General features: G+C 44.7%; 3 protein-coding genes across 3 annotated transcripts; 2 read left to right on the top strand and 1 right to left on the bottom strand.

The window, feature by feature from the left end:
• Positions 1 to 630: 630 nt before the first annotated feature.
• Positions 631 to 26094, top strand: LOC146712570 (uncharacterized). Its single transcript, XM_085452212.1, has 6 exons — positions 631 to 721; positions 22897 to 22938; positions 23027 to 23299; positions 23388 to 23630; positions 24557 to 24760; positions 24867 to 26094. Exons 1-5 carry the CDS (start codon positions 685 to 687, stop codon positions 24730 to 24732), a joined length of 771 nt encoding a protein of 256 aa, XP_085308338.1. The 5' UTR covers positions 631 to 684; the 3' UTR covers positions 24733 to 24760; positions 24867 to 26094.
• Positions 6895 to 8604, top strand: LOC146712572 (uncharacterized protein F54H12.2-like). Its single transcript, XM_085452593.1, has one exon. The coding sequence runs from the start codon at positions 6895 to 6897 to the stop codon at positions 8134 to 8136; it is 1242 nt and encodes a 413-aa protein (XP_085308719.1). The 3' UTR covers positions 8137 to 8604.
• On the bottom strand, positions 14533 to 16146 carry LOC146712571 (uncharacterized). The gene is made up of 8 exons (XM_085452218.1): positions 15936 to 16146; positions 15828 to 15863; positions 15580 to 15750; positions 15337 to 15450; positions 15114 to 15176; positions 14968 to 15030; positions 14779 to 14880; positions 14533 to 14682 (listed from the first exon to the last, which is right to left on the bottom strand). The coding sequence occupies exons 1-8, from the start codon at positions 16006 to 16008 to the stop codon at positions 14579 to 14581; spliced, it is 726 nt and encodes a 241-aa protein (XP_085308344.1). The 5' UTR covers positions 16009 to 16146; the 3' UTR covers positions 14533 to 14578.
• Positions 26095 to 26951: the final 857 nt, after the last annotated feature.

Below are 26951 nucleotides of genomic sequence, written 5' to 3'. Positions count from 1 at the left end.
ATTTGTTGATGAGTGCCTACCTTTTATCAAACCAGTTTGGTCAGGATGAATTAAAAGGGGCGTTATTTTCTCTAATCTTTTTGAGAGAGCTTTGCAGATTATTTTAAGGTCTACATTAATAAGGTACGGTGGCTGGGAAGTGCAAATCGCAACAAATTAAAAAACCGCAACAAATTTAAAAAAACCCACAACAAATTACAAAAACCCCACAACAAAATACAAAAACCCCACAACAAATTACAAAAACCCCACAACAAATTACAGAAAAAACCACAACAAAATACAAAAACCCCACAACAAATTACAAAAACCCCACAACAAATTACAAAAACCCCACAACAAAACACAAAAACCCCACAACAAATTACAAAAACCCCACAACAAAACACAAAAACCCCACAACAAATTACAAAACCCCCACAACAAATTACAAAAACCCCATAACAAAATAAAAAGACTAAAGACTAAAGACTAAAGAAGACTAATCCACTGTGGACTGTGGTTGGGAGGCCTGTGCTGTCTGAGCATGATGCTGGATACTGGTTAACTTGCACCTGTGTGTATCTAGGACAGCTTTTATTGTGGCGGTGCCTCCTGTCAGAGTGGTACAGCTTCCTGTTGAGAGTCTCCTGAGAGGAGGGTGAGGTCGGAGGCAGTGAGGAGCTCTGTAACGGGACTGTGAGGATGAAAATGAGGCTGCTGTCTGTGATCCTGCTGCACAGTAAGAAGAATTTCTCACCTCTGATCCAACACACACTCTGAAGGAGCTGCTTTTTCAGTGTGTGTGTCTCCTTTACACACAGAGATGTTTGCAGGGTGTCAGGATGTGTGTTCAGCCTTTCTTTGCTTGAACTTTTTGAAAGTTTCTAAAATAACGCAGGTGTGGTGGAGAGGGGGGTTGTTCCTCTGGGTTTCTAACCTGGATGAGAGTGTGTGTTAATAACTCTAAACTCTGTTAGAGAGTCTGCAAACTTTGAGCTCATCCACATGTAAATGCTCGTTTAGAGCAGTGAGCACAGAGTTTGGAAAAACTTCTTAAAGAGAGAAGGTTGTCATGAACTCTGCTTTTTTATAAAGTCTTTATGCATCAGAGCTGTGTGCCTTTATTTGGCTACATGTGCTTTGTTACCGTTTGCAGGCTTTATTGATCAGCACCTTCCTGTGACGGTGCTGGAGATCGATTTTGTGCATTTTATGTAAAAAGAGTCTGGTTTTTTTTGTTTTTCAAAAGGGAAAGTCTGCACGTTCATGTGGACACAAGCCTGTTCATGATACGAGTCAGGGTGATGTGGGGGTGGGATTGAGAGTTTCTAATGAAAAGGACACAGAAAGAGAAAGTGAAGGATGAGACCGTTACACTGATAATCCAGACGACTCTCCACTAGTCTGTACTTGTCAAAACTGGCATCTTACACCATGAAACTGTTCTTACACTGTTGTTTTATAACCCGTTCAAAACACTGACATGAGTCCACTATCAGATAAGAGAGAGATAATCCCATACAGCTTATGACAAAATTTGATCCGAAGTGATTGATGGCCCTAATCACGACCTTTTGACCTCCCGCCCCTCCCCTCCGTGGGAAACCCCCCGCGTGACGAATCGCATCCGGAGAAAGGGGGGTGGGAAACCCCCCGCGTGACGAATTATATCCTGAGAAAGGGGGGCGAACCCCGGAAGCGCGCCATCTGTTGCTAACCGTATCGAATTGTACCCTGAGAAAGGGGGGCGAACCCCGGAAGCGCGCCATCTGTTGCTAACCGTGTCGAATTGCATCCTGAAAAAGGAGGGGTGAACCCCCGGAAGAGCGCCATCTGTTGTTGTGAAAAAAAAAGTTTTTAGTGGGAGGGACTGCAGCGAGGGAGGAGAATAAAAACCAGAGAGAGGAGTCCCGTCACAATTTCAAAGTCTCACACACAAGATGGATTCTTTCCTTCTGCAGCCCTCCAGCGGTCCTGTTTACTTGGACGGTGAAGAAATCTGCTCTCCCGCAGAACCCTCGAGCATGGGCGGCAGCAGCAGCGAGTGGGCCTCGTCGATTATCAGCGATACGCCCGTCTCTGTCTACAGTACCAGACCCGAAGCAACTGACACTCCGCGGAAAGAAGGAAGAAGTAAGAGTGTCTTCATGTTCCGCAGCCAAATTCCAGCACCGAGAAACTTGCGAGGAGAATGGACTCTGCCTGCTGAGGGTTGTGGAAAGTGGGGCTACATATTCAAATATGAGTCGGGGGAGCTCTGGTTTTATCAGTTGAACGAAGGAGAAAGCTTGACGGAATCGAGCAGCATTGTGAAGCTGACTCCCAATGACTGGGCCGTGCTGAAGCTGCTGGTTGCGATGGCTATCGGAGAGGCAAATGAGGATTTTCCCATTCCTGAAGAGGAAGATGTTGCCGCTAAAAGACCCCGGAGAGAGGTAGATTCTCCTCCTCCTCCTCCTTCTCCTTCCGGCTTCGGTGATGAAGAAGAGCATGATGAAAAAGATCCTCCTTCCCCTCCTTCTGTCTCGTCTGATGAAAAAGAGGATACTGCTGCTGAGAATGATGAGGATAAAGAAAAGACCCCCTCTGTAGAGGATGTTTCCTCCCCTGATGAATCAGCTGATGATGATGATGATGATGATCATCATCCTCTCGACACAGTTACAGAAGAAGAAGAAGAAGAAGAAGAAGATGATGAGCCCCTGGCCGAAAAACTTCCAGAAGAAGATGATGAGCCCCCAACTCCAGAAATAAAAGAGGAGAAAGCAGCTCCTGAGAAAAAAGAAAACATTCCCCCAGCTCCAGAAATAAAAGAGGAGAAAGCAGCCGCTGAGAATAAAGAAAACATTCCCCCGGCTCCAGAAAAAGCTACGGAAGAAGAAATAGAAGCTATTCCCCCTCCCCCGCCGCGGAACGGAGGCATACGCTTCAATGATGAGCAGCTGATCAAGACTAAAACAATCTTGTCAACCGTCTGGTCTTCAGGAACCACGGCCACAGGGAGATGGAGAATGAGAGCTAGTCTGCGTTCGACTGACGAGTCTGATGCCCCTGACATTTTTGTCATGGAAAAATTCAACCCCGACTGCGGATTATTTCGCAGCATGATGGTTATACCAGCCAAAGAGTGGGTCGTAAGAATGCTGCAAGTGAGGAAGGATATTACAATTCTTTTTCAAACTTGCCGCTGCTGGAGGGATGCCGTAGGAGTAAGGAAATGTCTCAACTTCTGAAACTCCCCGCCCCTCCCGGACCACGCCCCCTTCCTTCTGTTTTAAAAGTCCGATCAAAAAGCCTTTTTTAGCTCAGAGAGAGAGAGAGAGAGAGAGAGATGGACTCTGCACCCCTGCTTCGCGATGAGGATACCGGCTCCACCGATTGTTTTTCTGACGAGGGCGAGCTGGTACCCGACACTCCCGGTTACTGGCCTCTGAAGCGCCAGAGGCGGCAGCAGCATACCGACGAGATGGACGGCTGGGCGTCTTCTTTATTCATCGACACTGTGAAAACTGCTGTCTATCATCTGGTCAACTTAGTGATAAACAAGCACCGCACCGACGAATGTAATGGATGTAAGATAGACCATCCCAGCCAGAGACAACACGAGTGCCTGCAAATTCTGGAGGATGATTTTTATTCCGACAATTATTATAACATCAGAAAGAAACTACTCACTCCTCGCTTTGTCCCTTCCATTCAACGTCTGTTGATTGCTCGCAACATCAAAACTGAGGATGTTAAAGTCGGGATGGTTGCGGAGACCTTGCTTCATGAGCTGAAATCGGTGAGGAAAGTCTTTGACGCCATCACAGACGCTTATGACAATTTGGTGGGGCAAGATGTGGTTAAAATCGGGGAACTCCGTTTGGTTACGGAGTTTTACAAAGGTTGCTGATTCTTTTCCTGCATGCTTCCTATATTTAACCTTGTTTTTTTTAAACCATGTATTCTGTTTCTTTTTAAAAAACGAAAAAACTACCTCATTTTTTAATCGTATATGCTTTAAAAAAAAAAAGTATCCTGTTTGTAACCTTTTAACATGTTTACCTCATGTTTTTTAAAAAAGAAAAAATAGTTTTTGTAACCGTTTGACTCTATAACTGTGTTTTATCTCAGGGTTTTGAATAAAAATGTATTCCTGTTTTTTTCGCATGTTAAACCTTCTGGTTTTGAATTAAAAAAAAAAAAAAAAAAAAGAGTTGTTGTATTCTATAACTGTGTTTTATCTCAGGGTTTTGAATAAAAGTGTATTCCTGTTTTGTTTTGTTTTTTGTAACTTACTTGTATTCTATAAGTGTGTTTTATCTCAGGGTTTTTGAATAAAAATGTATTCCTGTTTTTTTGCATGTTAAACCCTCTGGTTTTGAATAAAAAATATTTAAAAAGCATTCATCTCTGGTTTTTGAATATTGTATTCCTGTTTTCTGCACATTAAGCCCTCTGGTTTCAAAAAAATAAAAAAAATAATAAAAAAAATAATAATAAAAAACATTCATCTCTGGTTTTTGAATAAAATAATAAAAGCCGACTCCTGCGACGTTATAACGCAGACGAGCTTTTTATCAGAAGACGAGATGGCCGAGAAAAGTGAGATGAAAAAAGTGTATTATGACCCGCATCACCCAGGTAGTTTCGGAGGAGTAAATAGACTTCGACGCGCTTTAGAAGATGAAACTGGTAAAAAAGTTGATATCCGCAAGGTGCAGAATTTTTTATCCGAGCAGGACGCCTATACTCTGCACAAGCCGGCGCGAGTAAGATTTAAGAGAAATAGAGTGTTTGTGACCAAACCCCTGAAGCAGCTTCAGGCCGACCTGTGTGACATGAGACAGCTGTCTGAATACAACGACGGATTCAATTATTTATTAACCGTCATAGACGTATTTTCAAAAAAGGCTTACGCCCGCCCCCTGAAAAAGAAGACGGGTTCTGAAGTGACTGAAGCTTTCGAATCTGTGTTGAGAGAGAGTGAAATACCGGAAAATTTACAGACCGATGCGGGAAAAGAGTTTTTCAACAAGAGTTTTCAAGCTCTGATGAAAAATCACAGCATCTCCCATTTTGCTACCGCCAGCGACCTAAAGGCCTCGGTGGTGGAGAGATTTAACCGCACTCTGAAAACGAGGATGTGGAGATATTTCACCGCGCACAATACCAGACGCTATCTGGAGGTGTTGCCAGACCTGTTAGAAGGATATAACCGCAGTTATCACAGCAGCATTAAAATGGCACCTGCCGAGGTGCGCCCCGAGAACGCGGATCAGGTGTTTCGCAACTTGTATGGAAAGACACCCGTCCGTCCTAAAATAAAGTTGAAATTTAAGAGGGCGGATCTGGTGAGGATATCCAAATTGAGAGGAGTATTTGATAAAAAATACGAACAGAGTTTCACGGACGAAATCTTTACTGTGATCAGGGTCCTTCACCGATCGCCACCCATGTATAAACTACAAGATTATGACGGGGACCCCATTGATGGGTCGTTTTATGAGCCCGAGCTGCAGAAAGTGAAACTGACCGAGGACAAAGCGTTTCATGTGGAGAAGATTTTAAAGCGGCGCACAGTCAGAGGGGAAAAACAGGTTTTTGTCAAGTGGAAAAACTGGCCGGATAAATTCAACAGCTGGGTGAAAGCCTCGGAAGTGGTAGGCGTATAAAAAAAGAGACCCCTCGCATCATTCGGCTCATTTTTTAAAATTCATCATGCAGTCCGAAGGGTTTTACGTGACCCTGCCTTCCAACGCCAGCAAGGGCTTATTTAAAGATAACGCCAGCGGCTGCTACACGGTGGATCTGGCCAAACCCCTCGAGCTGACCGGAGAATGGAGCGTGGGCTTATGCGAATTCATTTACCCGCGCACATGGTACAATCTACCGCCGGATGCCTCCTACTTGGAGCTGATGCGGACGACGGAGGAAGATCAGCCCCTGGTGATTTTAAAATTCGGCAGGGGAGGTCATTACGGACGCGTTAAAGATCTATTGGATCACCTGGTGCCGGCGATCCAAAAGTACGACCCGTCCTTCGAGGCTTCATTCAACAACATCACCAAACGTCTGGATATCAAAGGAGTCGGGAGCCATAAAATAAAGGTCTTCCCTCCTCTGGCTTACATGCTGGGATTGAAAACGAACGAGTGGTGGACTCTGTCGAAGCGCTCTACTCCGTATCCGTGCGATATGAACGCGGGCGTATATAACCTGTTTCTCTACACCGACATCGTTCAGTACCAGCCGGTCGGTGACAGTTACTCACCGTTGCTCAGCGTCCTTAACGTGAAAGGCGATTACGGAGACGTGATCAGCATCAGACATAATACGGTCCATTACTTACGCGTTTCTAAAAAATACATTAAAACCATACGCGTAGAAATTAAAACGGACCGCGACAGATTCGTGGATTTTGTTTACGGGAAAACGATAGTCAAGCTGCACTTTAAACCGGCTTGACAATGGCTGCGCGACTTCCGCAGGACCCTCACCGTTTTGTGAGGTATTATGAGGGGCAGGTGGGAGGTTCCCTTCCGGGTTTTTCTCCAGACTGTTTCGTTTCGTGTCTCCTCTCTTCAAATCAGGGTTCGCCGTAGCTAAACCTCACCTGAAAACGGCCGCAACCAATATCGCTACAGACGCTGTGAAAAGAGTGATGGGTAAGCTGACAGAGCCTCGCCAGGAGGGGGCGGGGGGTATGATGGTCCTCTCCCGCAGGAAGAGGAAACGCCCTCCGGGCGAGCGGATTAAAAATAAAAGCGTCGGAGTAAAAAGTAAATCAGTTAAGGCTGGCAGCGGGAAGAGAAGGAAGCCCCAGAGGAGCTCTGACATATTTTAGAAGAAAATAAATAAAAAATGTCTCTCTTACACAAGAAATCTGCCGAATGCACCCTTGCCGAACTGGATCTATTTTCGGCTCCCATGACCCAGCTATCCATAGAGGATAAAAAATATCAAGAATGTCAGCCCCTCTCTGCTTTGAACGACAACTCACCCATTGAATTTTTCATCCCCGGAGACGGGGAAAAGTATCTCGATCTGAACGACACCATGCTCCATCTGAGAGTGAAAATTACGGAAAGGGATGGGAGCAACATTCCACCCGACGCGGGGGTAGCCCTCATCAATTATCCTCTCAACACAATTTTCAGTCAGTGCGACGTTATTCTGGGGGATCGATTGATTTCGCAGTCCAGCGCCACCCATCCTTACAGGGCCATGATCGAGACGCTGCTCAACTTTTCAGAAGACACTCTAAAGAGTCAATTCAGCGCCGGTCTGTTTTACAAAGACACTGCCGGAGACATGGATTCTATAGTTATAAGCAACGGGCCGAACAGAGGGATAAAACAGAGAGCCGTTTTCACGGCCGAGTCGCGAGAAGTGGACCTGCTGGGTCCCCTCCACGCTGATATTTTCTTCTGCGAGAGGCTCCTGCTGAACTCTGTGGATTTGAGAATTAAATTGATACGCAACAGCGATGCCTTCAGTCTGATGGGAACTCGGGATTCGCAGTTTGCTCTGAAAATAACTTCGGCCTCTCTGTTTGTTAAAAAGGTCACTGTCTCGCCGGCCGTCAGGCTGGGGCACGCCGCGGCCCTGATGAAAGGAAACGCCCTCTATCCTCTTTCGCGCGTTTCTGTGAAAACCTACTCCATCCCTGAAAATTCCAGGATCTGCAACCAAGAGAATCTCTTTCTGGGAGCCATGCCCAAATACGTGGTCCTGGGCATGGTTCATCACGACGCCTTCACCGGGAGGAGGGATCTGTCGCCTTTCAACTTTAGACACAACGATGTAGAGTATCTGGCGTTGTGTCAGGACGGCAGGCAGGTGCCCGCCAAAGCTTTCCAGCCACAGTTTGACCGCGGAAATTCGGTCAGGGAGTTTTATCACATGTTTTCCGCCACGGGGAGACACCTCAAAGATTTACCTCTGAGCATCGATCGCCGGGAATTTAACGAAGGGTACGCCCTTTTTGCCTTTAATCTGGAACCCAGCGAGGATGCTGACGCCCTGTCTCCCGTCTCCAACGGGAATTTGAGGCTGGAGATGAGATTCAGAGTTCCTCTACCTCAGACCACAACTCTCATAGTGTACGCCTGCTACGACTCAATTCTGGAGATTGACTCTAAAAGACAGGTGCTGGTGGATTATTACTAAAATATACACACATGGATAACCTTCAGCTGGAGCACATTCTACATCGCGCCTTGGGAGACGTTTTCTGCGGGGTTTGGGCCTCGGACCAGCTGGCCTTTTTGAGGCGCGACTTTAAACCCCCCGCCTACTTTATAGTAAACACTCACCCCTCGCACTTGAGGGGAGAACACTGGCTGGCTCTGACTCTGGAAAAGGACGGCTCCTCCACTTTTTTTGACTCTTACGGATTCCCTCCCGACTTTGCTCACTATCCCTCGGTCATCTCAGAGTTTCTGGAAGGCCGCTCTGACAAAATACTCTATCACGATCGTCAACTTCAGCACCCTATGTCTGTCGTTTGCGGGCAACATTGCATTTTTTATCTATGTCACAAGGCTCAGGGGTTATCCGTCGGTAAAATACTTTCTCTGTACTATAACGATGTGTTTAAAAATGATGACATGGTGTCTGACTTTCTGAAAGGACGCTGCCCCGCTCGCTCTCGCAGAGGTCATCACGTGGCGTGCTCCTTACAAAAGTTTAAAGATGTGTGTATCGAATAAAGAAACGTAAACAAAAAAAAAAAAGATTGTTGCAGCGTTTTTTTATTTTATTTCATTTGTAAACAAAAAAACATTTGATTTTACATAGAGGTCCAGGTCGGGGAAAGCGTTATTTTGACCCGAGAAGGTTTTCTCCCCCTTCGCGCAGGTGTCTGTCCTCCCTCCTCCTCCTCCTCCTCCTCCTCCACAGATTTAAGACGCGCATACTGATCGCGAGCTCTACGGTTATGTATTGAGGATGAGGGTATGTTTGTTTCGACCAAAGTAGTTAAAAACGCGTTCCATCCTTTCGGTCGCGTTTGGTTTTTACTTTTAAAAGAGAGGGAGAGGTTTTTAAATAGATCGATCATGTGCGAACCCCGCACCGCATCCCCCTTGTAAACAAATTCACCCCTCTTTGTCCATCCTCCTCCACCCTCAGCTAATTTCTGCATAATGTAGCGGGCGTTTTTGCGATCTCGAGGGGGTAAGGATTTTAATACTTCTTCCATCATTTCATCATCCTCCTCTCTGGGCCGCTGCACTTGTTGCTGCACTTGTTGCTGCACCTGCTGATGCACCTGCTGCTGTTGCACCTGCTGCTGCGCCTCCTCTGGCGGGAGCTGGAAAGTCACCCTACTCTCCTCGTCCCGGTCCTGTTTAGAGAGTGTGAGATATCTCCGCAGCAGAGACTCGTATCTTTTGATTTTTTCATACGAATTTAACCGCGGATCCTCCAGTATGGCTTTCATCTTTTCGTCCAAATCGTCTTTGGCAGTTTCTCTGACGGTAGGCTCGGTGGGTCGGGTCAGTTTTTTCAACTCGTGAGAGGGAACGAGAATCATTTTTTTAAACATCTCAGCGTTTTTGAAATATTCCTCCCAGTAGGTTCCCCAGAATGGGTACGGCTGCGGACAACAGAGGGAAAAGAAACCCTCCCGTTTGTTTCTTTAAAACTTGACGCTTACGGTTTAAACTCGTTTTCTTGTCGGCCAGCAGCCTGATGATCTTTTTCTGGCGTTTCAGTTTTTGGTATTGAGGAGCGGAGAGAGGTATGTTTCCCTTTAAAAGATTTAAAGCTATCTCGCACAGCGCCTGGAGGAAATCCGGGGAGCTGTGAGCGAGAATGTCTTTGCGTTTCTGCGGCGACGCGTGGTACAGAGCTTGCAGTAAGACTGCGTTTCTTTTTATACGCTGAGACATGGCTACTTGGGTTTAGGCAGGTAAATGACGGGGTACTGCCCCGGAAGCAGACCGGCGCGCACTCTGTAGCGTTCTGGGCACGAGGGAGTGAGATCGAGGATTAAATACCCGTGGGGCTCCTCGGTGGCGTCTTTGAAACTGTCTGAGAAAAATGTTTTTTGCGAAGGGAAAATCTGACGGGCCAAAATCTCAATCTGCAGCTTGTCTCTGGGGTTTTTAAACAACACCATATAATTGGAGTTTAAGCTGATGGTGCGGCTGTATTTACCCTGATGAAAAACGTTCTGGGTTAGCATCATAACCGAGACGTTTTTATGGTGGCGGTATTGAGTGAAAATTTTAACCACTTCCTGGTGATCCGAGGCCTGAAAGATGACGTCATCCAGCACCACCAGAACGTCTCGGAAATCTTCAAAAGAATCAGGCAGCCCCTCGATAAATTTAATGTTTTTATTGGTCTTTGAAAGCTCCTCATACATGGGTTGAAAAGAAGTATAAATCCACACAATATTCGCAGGCACAGTATCCATGACGCGTTCACAGTTTTCCAAAACACACTTTACAAAATGAGTTTTCCCACACCCGCTAGGACCCACAACTAGACAGGAAAAAGGCACTTTCAGTCTGTGATCAAAATCAGTTTCCTCCATTCTTTTTTAGAAGAAAACAAAAACACTAGTACCCGAAAGGCAGAGTTGTACCATCTGGAAAGAGACGTCTCTTGTCGTAAACCACGCGAAACTTTTTCTGAAATGTTCTGTTTTTGAGCACAAAGCCTCTCTTATCCCTCTGAATTCCGTTCTGAGGGGTCTGGAGCTCCGCCTCTTTCATACCAGAAAGGTAACTTTCCACCAACCCGCTCATACTGTCGAAATTGACACGTTCGCAACATTCTCTCGTCTGCGTTATTCCTTTCATTTTTACCACCATTTTCTTTTTGTTTCTGGTCCGGTAGGCGTAACTCTTTGGACCCGCGGAGACAAATTCCTGGATGGTGTCCCCGTCTAATTCGTCCGTGAGATCCCCTAGATAGTTACCCAGCTCTAAAGGTTCCTCCCCCTCTTTCACTACGTAGATCAGAGAGTCGGTGTCGGTGTACAGAACGCTGCGCTGCAATTTTTCTAAATACTCGTAGAGTTTTAGGCGGGCGTAGGCTGTAGTGAAAGCGGCGATAAAAACGTTATTGGTAGCGCCGGGAGGTATCACGCACCGCTCGTTATAGCTCCACTGAATTAAAGCCACTTCCTGTTTTTTAGTCTTTAAAAAAGAGACGTGTTTAAAGACGTACTGTCCTGAAAAGACGTAGTTAAAAAACTGACTCGGCTTTCTGACCAGAGTGGTCTGAGTCAGGTTGGTTCTCTGAGCAAACTTTCCCCAGAAACTGTTGAGACACAATTTCGAAACTTGTCTTTTGGCCGGATTCACCTCTATTTTTGACGGGTCTAAACGTATGCCCTGATGCCTGTGGTACTCTTCCACGTATTTGTTCCTCTCATCCTCGTCGCGAGCTTCCGGAGGATAACCGGAGGCTTCCTGTTTGCCTTTGAGAAAAGTGTCAATATAACCGGCAAAAATAGCGCTGCTGCGACTATCAAAGTGCCAGACCTCTGTGATTTTAGCCACTCTGTAACCTAATTCTAAGGCTTTGTTAAACTCGACGGTGACCCAGACCCCGGTGAGAGCTCTGGCCTCGTCGTCGTGAAGGCACGGATCGCTTTGTTGATTGGTCTCGGCGCAGGTGCGACAGAGGGAGAATATTAATTTACCTCCGGGGGTTTTGTACGGTAGAACGGGGAAATAGAGCCCGCGCGGCGGGTAAACGGTGGCTCTGATCAGCCCGAAATAACTGCGAGGGTCTGCAAAATTCTCTCTGATGATTTGGGGGTGATGCAGAGGGTAAGCGCGCTTGGCGTTGACGTAAGGGTACAGGGATGTGACGTCTACGTAATACACATTTTCTCCTGGCGAGGCGCTGTAACGCAGCCTCAAGGCCGAAGTGCGGCCTCCGTAAAGTCCCGAGCGAGGAGACAGAGGTTCCGGGACTTCGTAGCTCCGCATAAAATTTATAACCTCCTCGTTCGATTTTTTCATCTCGTTCCATTCGTGCTCCCACAGAGTGACCGTGCGGACTCTGTAAACGTTTCTCAGCTCCCGGAGCCTCGCCTCGGCAGAGGCGTGCAGGTCCCCGTAAGGAGCGCGGGTCAAAGGGCAGATTTCCTCAGGCCTGTAGCATTTTGGACAGCCGTGATAAAAGCATCCCAGAAATTCCCACACCCACTTTTCCCCGTTAATCAACGCGTATCCGTCGACAAAGTACGGGCCTATTTTTTTCTCTCCGCCGGTTGTGAGAGCGTGTTGAACGGGAATTTTCTGAGAGTGAGCTACCCACTCCAGCCACTGAATGGACGCGTGCGAATAGGCTTTGAATCTGCGCCCGTAGTTGTCGGGCGAGGGGATGGCCAGACTGTTTTCGGGTAGGAAATTGGTGAGAAACACTTTCATGCAGGCTGAAGCTATAGTGACGCAGCTGAAAGGGTCTACTTTAGTTTCGCCTATAAACCCGTCTCTGAACTTTACGCACGCCTCTCTCAGGATATTAACGTCGTTTCGGCAGTAATACAGGGACTCTTTTTCAAAGTTAAACACTCCCCGGGAGGCCTCGCAGTGCCAACGCAAAAACGCTGCCCTTTCGGGAGGTGACATGCGCTCCACCCCGTAATCTGAAGGAGGAGGGTACGGACCCGAGTATTTTAAGCGGTCCCGCGAGCTGAATTTGTGAGGAAAAAATCCCTTGGATTTGTCCTCGAAGCCTAAAGCTTTGGGCATAGCGCTGAGACGCATGGTGAGAAAAGAAAGCGAGTCTATGAATTTGAGAAGGAAATCGGATTCTGTGAAACATATAATTTTACTGCCTTGCATGATGAGAGAGGGCGTCATCCCACCCCCCACCAGGTGACTTAGAATTAAATAGCTGTCAAACCCTTTCGCGTTGTGCGCAACGAACGTGGTCTCTCTATATTTTTTCCTTCTGTATCTTTGGAGAAACTTTTCAACACAGTCTACACCGTAAGCGTGCCACTCTTCTCCTTCTAGAGATTTTGTGCACACTAGGTAAGGGACGTGCGCCCCCTCCCTGTCTGGGAAGGTTTCAAAGTCATAAAAGATTATGGAAGCGTTATCAGAGTTTTCATGTTTCAAAGGTTGGATGTAACACAGGTGTTGATCGTCGTCGGGAGGAAGCTCCGCGCGACAGATTTTACATCTGGCGGCTGTGCACCTGTGCATTCCGCGACGGGAGAGGTGCTTGCAGTCCGGACATTTATACAATTGTTGACAAACGCTGAGGTCTGAACCGGAGTGAATTCTAGGTTGTTTGTGCTTTAAATAACACGCACGTGTGCGACATGATCTGTTACAATCCGTACAGATTACAGAGTCCAGAAAGTGAGAGGGGCATGCGGGGTCAAAACAGAGGTTGCAGCGGTTTTGACAAAAGTGTTCTTCTCTTTTATAATACCCGCGGTGACATTCGTCGCAAATGTACTGAATTCCTAAAAATGTTTTTAGATTTTTTATCCCGTAATAGTGATGGTGGAATAAGAATAAGTACAGCGGGTGAGGCGTGTTCGGGTAGTCTGTTTCGATTAATGAAAGAGTTCTGTCCTCGGGCGGGCGGTAAAACACGACGATTTTACGTTTTAGTATTTGTTCGAATTTACCTATGTCGGTGAGAGTTACCTGAGTGCGATCGCTCAACCCCGCTAAACGCTGCAGCTCTCTGCCGCGTTCCAGGGCCTGTTTATCTGTGAAATGAGGTTGAGTGAGGTGAATCAGGTTGATGGCAAAACACAGATTATCGTTTTTGTTTTTTACCACGTACAGACAGCAACGCTTTTTGACTAGAATTTCATCGTCTAACATTTTTTGAATCTTTTTACGCGGGTCATTACTGCCACCGCCTCTAGGATTTCTAATTACTTGCACAACAATTTCTAGGGGAGAGCCTGCGACGATCGCTCCGTTTGATTGTATCAGCCTGGCTAGCAGGTCCTCAAAAACCGGTACAATGTTTTCAGCGCTTTCGTCATCGACGTTAAAAACAGAGTGATTTCGCGCGTGCTCGCTGATGATCTCCAGTTGAACCCGGTCGTTACGACTAACTTCCGGTCTGACCCTATCCGCTAGATCTACAAAATTATCCCTGACGTCGAGGTAAAATTGAGCGAGGTCGCTCGCTTCATCCGGAGAGGGAATGTTAAATACTCGCCTTATTTCGAAATTATTAAAATGTTCGCGTTCTGTACCCGAGATCCTCCTCCTCCTCCTTGTTGATGCTCCGCAGGCCGGTCCTCCTCCTCCTCCTCCTCCCTGGGCTGCTGCTGATGATGCTGCTCCACCTGCTGCTGCACCTGCTCCTCCCCCTGCTGCCGGTCGTAGAGCTGAAGAGCATTTTCTATCGGCTGCAGAGGGTCAAAGTTCAGTAGACCGGCAAGCCGTTCGTTTTCAATGTTTTGAAGGAGGACCTGCAATGCGTTTTCTAAAGGTTGTAGTGGGTCGTTTGGTGGTGGTGGGGCTATATTGTTTTCTAACGGTGGGGCTAAATGTTCATGGTTTCTGTTTAATTCTGCCACGGCTTCCAACAAAGCCTCAGGAATGCTGTGTTCTTCCGACATGATTTTCTTTATTTCTTAATTCACAGACTTTTACATGCTTTTACTTTACAGGTCCTTGTGTCTGTATATCGATGCATATGTGCGAACTGTTACGGCGTACATGAAAGCGAGGTTTTCAAGGATTCTCTTCTTATGAAGCATCCGTCGAGCTGTAAGAAAAGACGGACAGAATGTATTTTTTAAACCTTACATTTTTTTTAGAGCAGAGAAGTTTAATAGGAGCGATTCATCCCCCCGTCAATTACCTCTCAGTCTCCCGAGAGGAGCTCTCACTCTCCTGAGAGGAGGCGATCTGGACGGTTCCTCCTCAGCCTGATTTTCTTCCGCCTGATTTTCTGTATCGGTCTCTGTCGGGGAAAATAAAACAGAAGAGATTTAAGAAAACAATCTCATCCTTCCTATTTTTTTGAGAATGAAAAAAACGTTTTATTTACCTCGCTCCTCCGCCCGATTGTCTGTAGCGGCGGGGGATTGGTTAGGTAAATCCGCAATCTCGGCTGCCGAGAAATAAAACAGAAGAGATTTAAGAAAACAACCTCCTCTTTCCTATTTTTCGAGAATGAAAAAACTTTTTATTTACCTCGCTCCTCCGCGCGATTGTCTGTAGCGGAGGGGGGTTGAATAGGTATATCCGCAATCTCGGCTGCCGAGAAATAAAACAAAAAAGAGAAAGATTTAATAAAAAAAACTTTTTAGCTCGCTTTATACCACTCCAAGTCGGGAGGGGCGGTATAGCACACTCGGATTACTCCGCCACATCCTGATATTTATCGAAATGACGGATATTGCATCATATTGTTTACCTTTTGGTTTAAAAGGTATTTTCCTGCAGTTCTCCCGGTATGCGTTGACGAAAATAACGTCGTCGTCTTCTTCTTCTTTTCGCTGCGGCGGGGTCTGTATATTCTCGGTTACCTCTGTCGAGAAATAAAGCAAAACTTTTTAAAAATCTGCTCCGGGTCGGGAGGGGCGGTATAGCACACTCGGATTACTCCGTCACATCCTGTTATTCAACAAAATGGCTGATAATGCATCATATTGTTTACCTTCGATTTTAAAACTTTTTTCTCCGCGGTTCTCCCGGTATGCGGAGACGGAAATAGTGCCGTCTTCTCTTCGACGCGGCGGCAGCGGAGGTTCTGCGGGGGATATGGCTTCTAATTCGCCGTGGAAAACGGCCGGATTTCTGCTGTTACTCACTGCATTATCGATTGTTTCTGTAAGTATCAGAGCATGGTTAAATCAAGTCTATCTAAACTTGTTTAAAAAATGGTATATACTTATTTAAACGTACCGTAGTCCACTTGCGTGAAATCATTGATGTAGAAATCTAAAAGAAAGTAATCAAATTATTGACATCTCTGTTGATATATAATTTAAAGTCGTAAAGAAAAAAACTTACCGGGGTGAGGTATGAACAGATCTGGCGAGATGGCCCTCTGATCGGCGGCGTTGTTTGAACGGAATGCTGACATAATATTCACGGATTCTTCCTCGCGATTGGTAGAACTGTCACAGATAGCGACTCCCCTTCCGCTTCTTCTCTCATTTTATCCTAGTCTAGCGAAGCATCTGTTTTTCGCATCTTTCTCTTGACAATACCGGTAGTTAGAGGGGGTTTGTTTTTTTTTTTTTTGTTTTTTTGATTGCCTTCTTGCGAACGCCGTCTGTTTTCCCCCATTCCGCAACGGTAAAATATGGCTTTGAGACGGGTATTTGTTTTACCAAATGGACAATTGCTGTCTGACCTTGTTCTTGCTGTTGACAAAACTCGGCTCATGGTTGACTCTTTCACACAGAGGGGGGTGCTTTAATAAACTTATTCGAATATGAGCTTTTTTTCCTCGCTAAGACTAGTTTTATGGGGAGATGTAAAAAACAGGGTTACAAGCAATGATAATATCGGATGTTGACTCCTCAGCGTCATCATTTTCTATCTATTGAGAAAACTTATTGTAAAAAGTAATGAAGAAAAAAACTCCTCCTTGCCTCGCGGGGTGTGTGTGTGTGTGTGTGTGTGTGTGTGTGTGTGTGTGTGTGTGTGTGTGGGCCTTCTTGCGAACGCCGTCTGTTTTCTGCAACGGTAAAATACGACTTTGAGACGGATATTTGTTTTACCAAATGGACAATTGCTGTTGACAAAACTCGGCTCATGGTTGACTCTTTCCCACAGAGGGGGGTGCTTTAATAAACTTATTCGAATATGAGCTTTTTTTTCCTCGCTAAGACTAGTTTTATGGGGAGATGTAAAAAACCGGGTTACAAGCAATGATAATATCGGATGTTGACTCCTCAGCGGATCAACATTTTCTATCTATTGAGAAAACTTATTGTTAAAGTATTGAAGAAAAAACTCTCTACTTTGGTCTGACAAGGAGCAGGTTGCGCAAAACCTACCTCATATAGATGTTTTAATAATAATAATAATATTTTTTTTGGAGGGCGTGTTATAGGATATAAGCATTGAGAAAAAAAAAAAAACTGATATCTGCTGTCTCACTCCTCCTTGGCCCGCGGGGTGGGGGTGGGTGTGTGTGTGTGTGTGTGTGCCTTCTTGCGAACGCCGTCTGTTTTCTGCAATGGTAAAATACGGCTTTGAGACGGATATTTGTTTTGCCAAATGGACAATTGCTGTTGACAAAACTCTCATGGTTGACTCTTTCCCACAGAGGTGTGTGTGTGTGTGTGTGTGTGTGTGTGTGTGTGTGTGTGTGTGTGTGTGAAACAAGATCGCCTGTCGCTGGTTTGTTTTTTCAGTCTCTTGTAAAAAAGGACTCTCAAAAGGAAAAGTAGTATTCACTAAGCGATATTTATTCAATTTTTTTACACATAGGCAGCCTGTAGGTTACAAGCGGATAGAAAGTTCTTCTTTTCATCACAAGCTATGGTGTATCTTAAAGGTTACAAGCTGATAGAAAGTTCTTCTTTTCATCACAAGCTATGGTGTATCTTAAAGGTTACAAGCTGATAGAAAGTTCTTCTTTTCATCACAGAATCATCTGCTGCATCACCGCTGTGCTTAGGGAACATGATGCAACAGGTCTGAAAATGACTAGACACTTCCGGAGTATTTCCGGTAGGGTCATAAGGTCCGGATCGATGCCTTCCATAGTAAATATGCTGTATTTGAATATGTCATATTCAAAACCTTCTTCTTTGGGAGAGCAGATCTCATCGGACACAGGACCGCTGCGGGGCTGCAGAAGGAAATCCATCTTGTGTCTGTGCCTTAGAAATTGTGACGGACTCCTCTCTCTGCTTTTTTATTCCCCTCCAACAGATGACGCGCTTCCGGAGGTTTCCCCCCTCCCTCTAAAAACTTTTTTTTCCCCCAACAACAGATGACGCGCTTCCGGGTTCACCCCTCCTTTCTCAGGGTGCAATTCGATACGGTTAGCAACAGATGGCGCGCTTCCGGGGTTCGCCCCCCTTTCTCAGGATATAATTCGTCACGCGGGGGGTTTCCCACCCCCCTTTCTCCGGATACGATTCGTCACGCGGGGGGTTTCCCACGGAGGGGAGGGGCGGGAGGTCAAAAGGTCGTGATTAGGGCCATCAATCACTTCGGATCAAATTTTGTCATAAGCTGTATGGGATTATTTCTCTGATAAGATTATTAGTAACCTTCACTGTTTCTGTGCTGTGATGAGCTCTGAAACCTGACTGAAACTCTTCCAATAAGCCATTCCTCTGCAGATGATCTGTTAGCTGTTTGACAACTACTCTTTGACATGAAAGGACGGTTGGATACTGGCGTATAATTGGCTAAGACTGCTGGGTCTAGATTCTTTGTCATGGTTCTGTTTTTTGTTTTTTAATTGATGGTTCTTAGTTATTTTTGCAACTCTGTGATTTCCTAGCCTTTAGGTTTTTTCTCCTTGCCTCCCTTGTGTTGCTTGTGTAGTCCCATTATGATACTTAATTCTACCAAATCAATGTTTATCCTTAGCCAGCAGTGTCAGGGATCCCTCAATGCTGCCTCGGGTCCACTATTCCTCAATCTGTAATGATAGAGCTATCCTCTGAAAGCTCTGTGCAGTGACCACCCCCCACTTCCACACTTCTATCCGCTGTATCACCAATAATGATTCAAATTATAAAGTAAAGGAGTTATTAACAGCTTTTTCAAATTTTATATATATATATTTCCTCGACATCATTATCATGTTAGCCAAGAGGAATCTAATCTGTCACTATGCCTTTTCACTGAGAGATGAGGAGTTTCATGATGGTGCTGTCTGTGATGACAGGAGAGGAATGATTTATAATGGTCTGTTTTACGTCTCATGTCTTATCAGACTTAGTTTAAAGCACTGCTTGCCTTACTTGTCCAGACAGAGCCCCAAACTTTGTACGCCATGGTACATCGCTACCACTCCATACAAACACCAGGTATTTTCTTACCTGTGTTAGAAAATACTCCAGTAAAAGATGAAGCACTGAAGAAACTTCTTTACTCAATAAAAGTTAAAAAGTACAGGCTGTGAAGTTGTTAAGGAATATATTCTAAAACACTTCTTCAGCAAAGACTCAGAGAAGAGAAACACACAGAACTTCTTGCTAGCAAGGGCAGCCTCCAGACTGAGACTCGTGCTGAGAAACTGCCCCGGTCTTTATTTATACTTCAGTGTGCGTGTGTGTGTGTGTGTGTGTGTGTGTGTGTGTGGTGTCCTGCTGATCAAAGGGTCATATAACATGAAAGCACAAAAGGTACATCCTTGGTCATCTATATGTAAAGAAGCACTTAAACTAAAACTGACATAGCTACGTTAATCCTGCCGTAAAACAATAAGACAAGGTACGACCTCTCTCATGCTCCTGGGATGTGGGTGTGAACACCTTAGAATGTTACAGACCTCCTAGGATGAGACATTCTTTCAATATGCCACCAACTATATACTTCTACACACAAATAACTACATGCAGTATTCTACCATATGCAAACTTATATCACTAAAAGATTATACTGATTACTAAGTACAATTTTCCATTGACATTCCCTCCTGTTGTCAGTAAAAACTTTAAGTGAGATATCAGTTTGTAACATCTTGTTGTACATTTTCTGTCACATCATCATTAATTACACAAAGTCTTCATGTTCCAACAGGTTGGGGTCATTATCATCATCACTTGTCATGGCTATGTATGCAGCAACAGTAGAAAATATTATGCGGTTAATCATGAGTTTTAGGCATGGCAATATACACGTTACAAAGACACAAAATAAAAGTAAAAATATCCCAACTCCGATGAGTAGTCTTTTTAGCACCTGTAACCAGGAGCCAGTGTAGAGCCAAGAAAGCCAGTCACTTGTATCACTTACATAGTCCTGATTTTGAGCCTGCTGGATCTGTCTCAAAGCATTCAGGGTATCAGTCATGTTTAATGAGTGTACATCGTCCAGTATGTAAATGCCGCATGTTTTATTGAAGAGGATGCAAAATCCCTCTCTCTCTGCTAATATCATAGAGTAGTTCTTCCCTGGGAGTTGGTCCAGGAACACATATAGTGTGGGGTATGTTGCCGTGCTGGGTAGATGGGAACAGACATAATAGTCTGTATTTGCCGATTCTGCTTTTGTTCTGTCGTGGATATAACGGTACCAGGCATTGTTCATCCGCGGAGGGATGTGGTCTTGCGTCATGTCTCTTAGGTGAGAGTTGTCATGTGTCCATCTTTTCTGCCTGCCTCCTGGTTCAGCTGTTTCCGGCACCAGCTGGGGTCCTGTAAAAGTGAGCGTCGTAGTAAAGGTAACCAAGAGGGTCCACCTTCCCATGGTTGCACACAGGTCCGTCACGCCTCGCACTTGGTTGCCCTAGAGTTGATCAGAGGCTGGAGGTTGAAGTGCGAGCTTACCCTACGGGGGCTCAATCAGCACTCCCCCCTCACCACTGAAACAACCAAGTGTGAGATTTCTCTATTGTGCTGTCTTGGGGGTGCTGGGGTTTCCTGGGACCTCAACCTTTTTGCAGTGGCTCTGATAAATCCAGGAGGGTCTCTCTGCTATTTTGCAGGCAGTTGAAATGGTCAGAAGCACTTGAATTGGCCTCTATCAACCCCCATCACCTCACTTCAGGCCTTCATCCTGCAGTAGGAATACTTATGACTCCTCCATTGTCCAACCTCTGCAGAAAAACCCCTCTGTGGAAAAAGGTGCTGGGTCCAGTTATCTTACTGCTGTTATGATCCCAGCAGTCTTCAGCGTGCCATCGTATGCACAGTATAGTGGCACAGCATTAGGTGATGGTCATAGGAAACTGCTGTCATCACCACCATAGCTTCTGGTTCCTGTGCTTTCACAGAATCATGATGCCATCCTTAGATTCCCTCTGCGCTGTCGATGGAGCTTGGCACGCTCCCCTCATCCTTCAGGTGCCCGTCCGTCGTCCACAATCTCCTCTGTTGGCCTCTGGAAATCCCCCTTGGCACAGCTCTCATTCCAACGCAGTTTCATGGTCCTTGCTGTGGCTCCAAAGTCTGATCTCATGATGGGCCCCAACCAGCTCGACCTTTGACCTCAACCACTGCCTGGGCTGTCAGCTATGCCTGGAATGTTTCTCGCTTCTCACTGGGCCTCTGAAGATTTCTCAGGAGATCCCTTTCAGCAGACTGCTGTACCTGTATTTCCTTGCTAGGAGGAAAAACTTCTATTTGGAGAGCATGTCAACAATCATCAAACCACATTCTTTAGTTCAGTGAACTTCACTTATAGGCCATCAAAGCCTCATCTGAACATGGATGCACCACTTGCATAGGTTTAATACCCGTTGAATGAACTGTTAATCACACAAATCGCTGCAAAAATCATATAGAATAGAATAGAATTCAACTTTATTGTCATTGCACATGCACAGGTACAGGGCAACGAAATGCAGTTTGCATCCATCCAGAAGTGCTTTAGTGATATAGATATATTACAATATATATTAGCAATAGTATAGATATGTAAGTATATTACAGAAATGGGTCTATTATGGTATGTTATAATGTACACGGTATGAAGTATGTTGTGAATATTCTATAACTATAAGTATGTACAGGCTGTAGTGAGTACAAGCTATGTACAGGATATGAACATGATATAAATATGAAAAACTATACAGAATATGAAATAAATAACTTTACAGAAATCTGAGATATAGAGCTATACAGAAATGTGAACTATGCAAGTTGTAAACAGTTGTAGAATTAAAGATTATCGAATGTACAGAATGATTATTTACACAGAGCTATACAGTAGTGCAGTTAAGATAAGTGAGGGTGTAGATAGTTTCTACAGAGGCTATATAAAGTGCTAGTGGTTGTGAGTGGTGGTTCAGTCCATGTTATTATTGTGTTTGAGGGTACAGTTGTCCATTGTGGGTGTGTGTATGTTCAGTCCATGAGTTTAACGTGGGTCAGATGTCAGGAGGCAGAGTTCAGGAGTCTGACAGCTGTGGGGAAGAAGCTGTTCCGGTACCTGGTGGTCTTAGTCCGGGGGCTCCTGTAGCGCCTCCCAGAGGGCAGGAGGGTGAAGAGTCCATGTGATGGGTGACTGGGGTCTTTGATGATTTTCCCAGCCCTTTTCAGACACCGCTTCCTGTAGATGTCCTTTATGGCAGGAAGTGGTGCTCCGGCGATGCACTGGGCAGTTTTCACGACCCTCTGCAACGCCTTCCGGTCCGAGGCAGAGCAGTTCCCGTACCAGACTGTTATACAGTTGGTCAGGATGCTCTCGATGGTGCAACGATAGAAGTTCACCAGGATGTCTGAGGACAGGTGGTTCTTCCTCAGAGTCCTCAAGAAGAAGAGGCGCTGGTGAGCCTTCTTGACCAGCTTGAAGTACTGTGACTTATTGCCCCGCCCACTTTTACCACTTAAGCACAGCAACAAAGTATCTGTACTTTGGTAATGCCCACCTCTTTTGATAAACCATGCAGGGTTTATGCAATTTTTTTTTGCACACCCTATAAGAGGATGAAGCTCGTACACCAGGGGTGTCAAACTCCAGGCCACAAGAGCCGGTGTCCTGCAGGTTTTATATCTCACCCTGGGTCAACACACCTGACTCCAATGATTATTTTATTACCAGGCCTCTGGAGAACTTCAAGACATGTCGAGGATGTTTTAGCTATTTAAATCAGCTGTGTTAGATCAAGGACACATGTTATCTGACAGTATGTTTGCACTGAAGCACCGCAGCAATTTCCTAATGTTGTAAACCTGCTCAACATTTGGCAGTAAAACCCTTTCTGATTCTGATTCTGATTCTGAAACCTGCAGAACACAAGGCTTGGAGTTCCCCACCCCTGTAGTATACAGTCACACTTTCACTGACCCTCAGTGACCTCTGACCTTCAGTGACCGCTGTCCTCCTGTTGCAGGTGTGTGTGTGCTGCATCTCTCTGCACTGACTGTTTCTGCAGGTGAGTTGATGGAAGTGAAAACCATCAGTGAGACTCCAACAAGAACACAAATACATTTAGTCTGTCTGTGTATCTGTCTGCCCTTCAGTCTCTCTGAGTGTAACTCCAGATTACAAGCAGTTCTTCAATGGTGCTGCTCTAGCGATTCTGTCTTGTGATGATGATGATGAACAAAGAGTTGATGGATGGACAGTGAAGAGGACCAGAGGAGGAATCACTGAGAGATGTGGAGCAGCTGAAGGCCTTGTTCTTAAAAATTCTCTGTGTCAACTCAAGTTGCGTAACCCCTCTGATGGAGCTTACTTCTGTGAAAGCTCATCTGGGCATCAGCGTAGTGATGAAGTCAACATCATTGTTTCAGGTACAGATGTTCCAGCTGTGTCTGTATGACTCTGTGTGTTGGTGGAAGTCTGTCTCTGTATCACTCTGTTTGTGTCTCTGTTGGTCAGCTGGTTCTCTGATCCTGAAGGCCCCTTCATCTCCTGTGTGGACAGGAAGTAATGTGACTCTGCTCTGTCAAAGCAGAGACGGTGAACCGGTGAAGTCTTATTTCTATAAAGATGGGGACATGATTGGATCTGATCCTAAAGAAAATTTGACTCTCACTAATGTTCAGAAGTCTGATGAAGGTCTCTACTCGTGCTCCACTGAGGATCATCCACATACTCATGAAAGCAGGCTGACAGTCAGAGGTCAGTGCAATGATCTTTCTTATTCAACCTCTTTTCCTGGACTTTAGTAGAAATGTCATAGAGATCAATGAAAGGTGGTAGGTTATATCTTACTTTATCGATACATGTTCTCTTAATGTATTCAGGTCACATAAACAGAGCAGCCAGAGAAAATTATCCCATCATTACAAAGGTTGGAATATTAAAGAAGGAACAAAGAAGTCCATCTTCACTGTGGTGGCACAAAACCTCTATTTGACTTTAAAACTCTGCTGGATTTACTAAAGAGACTCAGTGTCAGGTTGTGACTGACAGATGTGAACATTAGTTTCTTTTCAGGCCCATGTTTCTCTTTCAAGAGGAGAATATTTAATATAAATATAAATGTGAGTCACTAAGGTTTAACCACAGAGAAAAGCACATCTCATTGCTGCTGTGAAAGATGCAGGGAGTCTGTTTGGAATGAGACCATCTCCTCTGCTGATCGGGCCCACCACAGTTGACACACCTGTCCATTGGTATTGTAGGCAGGCTTGCAGTCATGTGTGTGAGGACAGTATAGGAGAGGACTCAGGATAGGCAGAATCCCTCAATCCAATCGTCTGCAGTTGATCCTGATCTAACTCGTTTATTCTATAATGCTGATTTCTGTCTGCGGTCTTGAGATGAATATGAGAGAAGAAGATGGGTACGCCCAGACCATCACTGCACTCCTCTCCATCCTGTGCCTGATAAAGTCCATAAATAAAGACTTTCATGACAGATAGAGTCTCAGTGTATCCTCTTCTACAGGAGGCGACACAGGAAAAACCTGAAGCTCATTTCTTTAGTATTTCAAGAATTCAGACAGCTCTGTCTATCAGTGAGGAAGCTTCCACAGACTACTGGAACTGATGAACTGACCAGATAATAAACTGACTGAACCATCTTTGTCATTGTTCCGGCAGATCCTCCTACTGTAAAACCTACCACTACTACTACTACTACTACCACTACTACTACTACTACTACTACTACTACTACTACTACAACCACAACCACTCGTCGTCGCTCTTCTGGCCCTCCTCTCACAGCCTCCATCATGTCAGGTCTGGTTTCTGTGGTTCTCCTGGTTCTGGTTTGAGTTCTGCTCCTTTGGAGGAAGCTAAAAGGTAAGAAGTGTGTCAGCTGAGTCACAGAGCACATACATGTGTGTGTTAGGGAAGGTCAAAGGTCACCAGATCCGAGCTGAAATTGCTGATGTTTGTCTTTGAAGAGGAAAGTGAGGACGCACTCTGCCTTATGGAGGACCTTCATCCTACTGTCTCATCATTGCCCCCCCCCCCGAAGCTCCAGTAACCAGTATAAAAGGGGGTGTGTCTTCAGAGTGTCAGCTTTGCTGTTGTATCTTTACTGCTGGGCCTGGGATTTTACATGTTTTGTCTTATTATGCAGCACTTTGTGGTTGTTTTTAAAAGTGCTTTTAACCCTTCAAGACCTACCATTGAACCAATTCTGCCAGAGCTTTTCTTTATATTTTTACATGCTGCCATTTTGGGGAGCATTTCAAGTTACTGTACACCAATACAACCATTATAGCCCAGATTTTAATAACATGTATGCATTAAGTGCATAGTAATTACATAAATTGCAAAAAAAGTGCAACAAACTACAAAAAAACTGAAAATCGCTTTTTGTTTGTTAACATATATTTCTAGTTAGCGAAATTTAAGATGCTTATTCCTCAAAACTGTAAATACAAAAAAGTTGCACAAAATAGTTTCCCATCACAGGAAATTTATTTTATTAAGTGTCTTCATAGTTTTATTTTTGAAATACGCCAATTTTTATATACTGCAGGAAAAACGAAAATAAGTATTATAATGCAGATTTGCAAAAAAATTGTTTATTTTGATGCATATGCTATTTCCAGCAGTACAATTTGAATTCTAAGCATCCCAGAAACGACACAGAAAGTCATAAAGTCAAACATAACTTTTAAAAACACCAGTATAGGCTTAGAAGGGCCTGATGGTAACAAACTACATTTCTGCGAAAATGACGTCACTTCTGGTTTCGGGCAGGTCACGGCGGATATGCGATAGTTCGCGCTGATGAACGTAGGAAGTGTTACGAACAGCTGATCGGATCGGCAAAGCATGTTTCTGGGATATTATGTTTTTGTTGCTGCAAGTGCTTTTTATGCAATTTTTGCAAAGCTATAGGACAAGCTGATGTAAGTACAACTCCTCCGGTTTCATATGCAAAAAAAAAATTGCGCTATTTTACATGGTTGCAGTGCTACTGGGATTTAAAAATAGTTATGCAAAACGGAGCATGCCCACTCTGACTGGCTTTTTAAGGGTTAAGTAAAATATTTTTGGATGTTTAAAGGTTTTCCTGCAGCTCTGCAATGACTTGTATTTTCAGACATGACAGCTGTGACTGTGTGTGTATTACACAGGTTTTGCGCTGTAATAATGAACTATTAAAGTTTCTCACCACAAACACATTAATGTCTGAGTCTTTGTTCAAGATTGCTGGAGAGCAGCTGGTCTCCAAGCACAGCACCATGACAGGGTGGCAGTCAGTAGAAAATGTGGAGATCAGGGAAATATTTTACTGCTACTATTCATAACCATCATCATTACCATTACATTAATTATCATTTCATCAAAGCATTTATTCAGTAAATTACACATGTTCTTAGTTAAGATTATTACACCGATCACAGAGAGCTTCTGTCTAGTAAAAGGTTAGAAGCATCAACGGGCGGGGTGAGTCTGAGTGCGTTGGAGGTTGAGACACACACACAAACAGTAGTTAGACTCATATTTAGGTAAGAGTTCAAATAATAGTTTGCAAAAGCTTGTGACTGCAAAACTGTGTCTGCCTAAGGGACAGTTTGTTCCAGGAGATGAGCGAGAGTTAGAAGATTAATAGGAAGCACCTGGCCTCGAGACGGAGAAGATGTCCTTTTAAATGTGTCAAAAGTCATCAACAGAACATTTGCATATCCATGTATTGTATCTGCTTTGACGCATGAGGGGGCGTCATAAATAATACCCTGATGTTATAAAAACAACTGCTTGTGTATCATTGGGCGGAGATCGATGCTGTCGGTATGCAGTGTTCATCTCCCCACGCGTGTGTCCATTGTTTGACCGAAGCTCTTCTGGACCATAGTAGTTTTTGTGCTCACCCTCAATATTTGAACTCTATTAGAAACATTAGAAGACGTTTCTGATCATCAATGGGCTGATATGTGATTAAGACAGTTAAATGAATGTTATGCTATCACTGATAAGAATGAAATAAATCGTGATATACAGCAACAGATTGATTGCGATTTTGCATTCTGAC

The sequence above is a fragment of the Copadichromis virginalis genome, linkage group LG3 (assembly GCF_057382275.1).
Source record: "Copadichromis virginalis isolate Kocher_CV1m ecotype Utaka linkage group LG3, C_Virginalis_male_GT1.1, whole genome shotgun sequence".
NCBI lineage: Eukaryota > Metazoa > Chordata > Actinopteri > Cichliformes > Cichlidae > Copadichromis > Copadichromis virginalis.
This window is presented reverse-complemented; position numbering and strand designations above follow the sequence as displayed.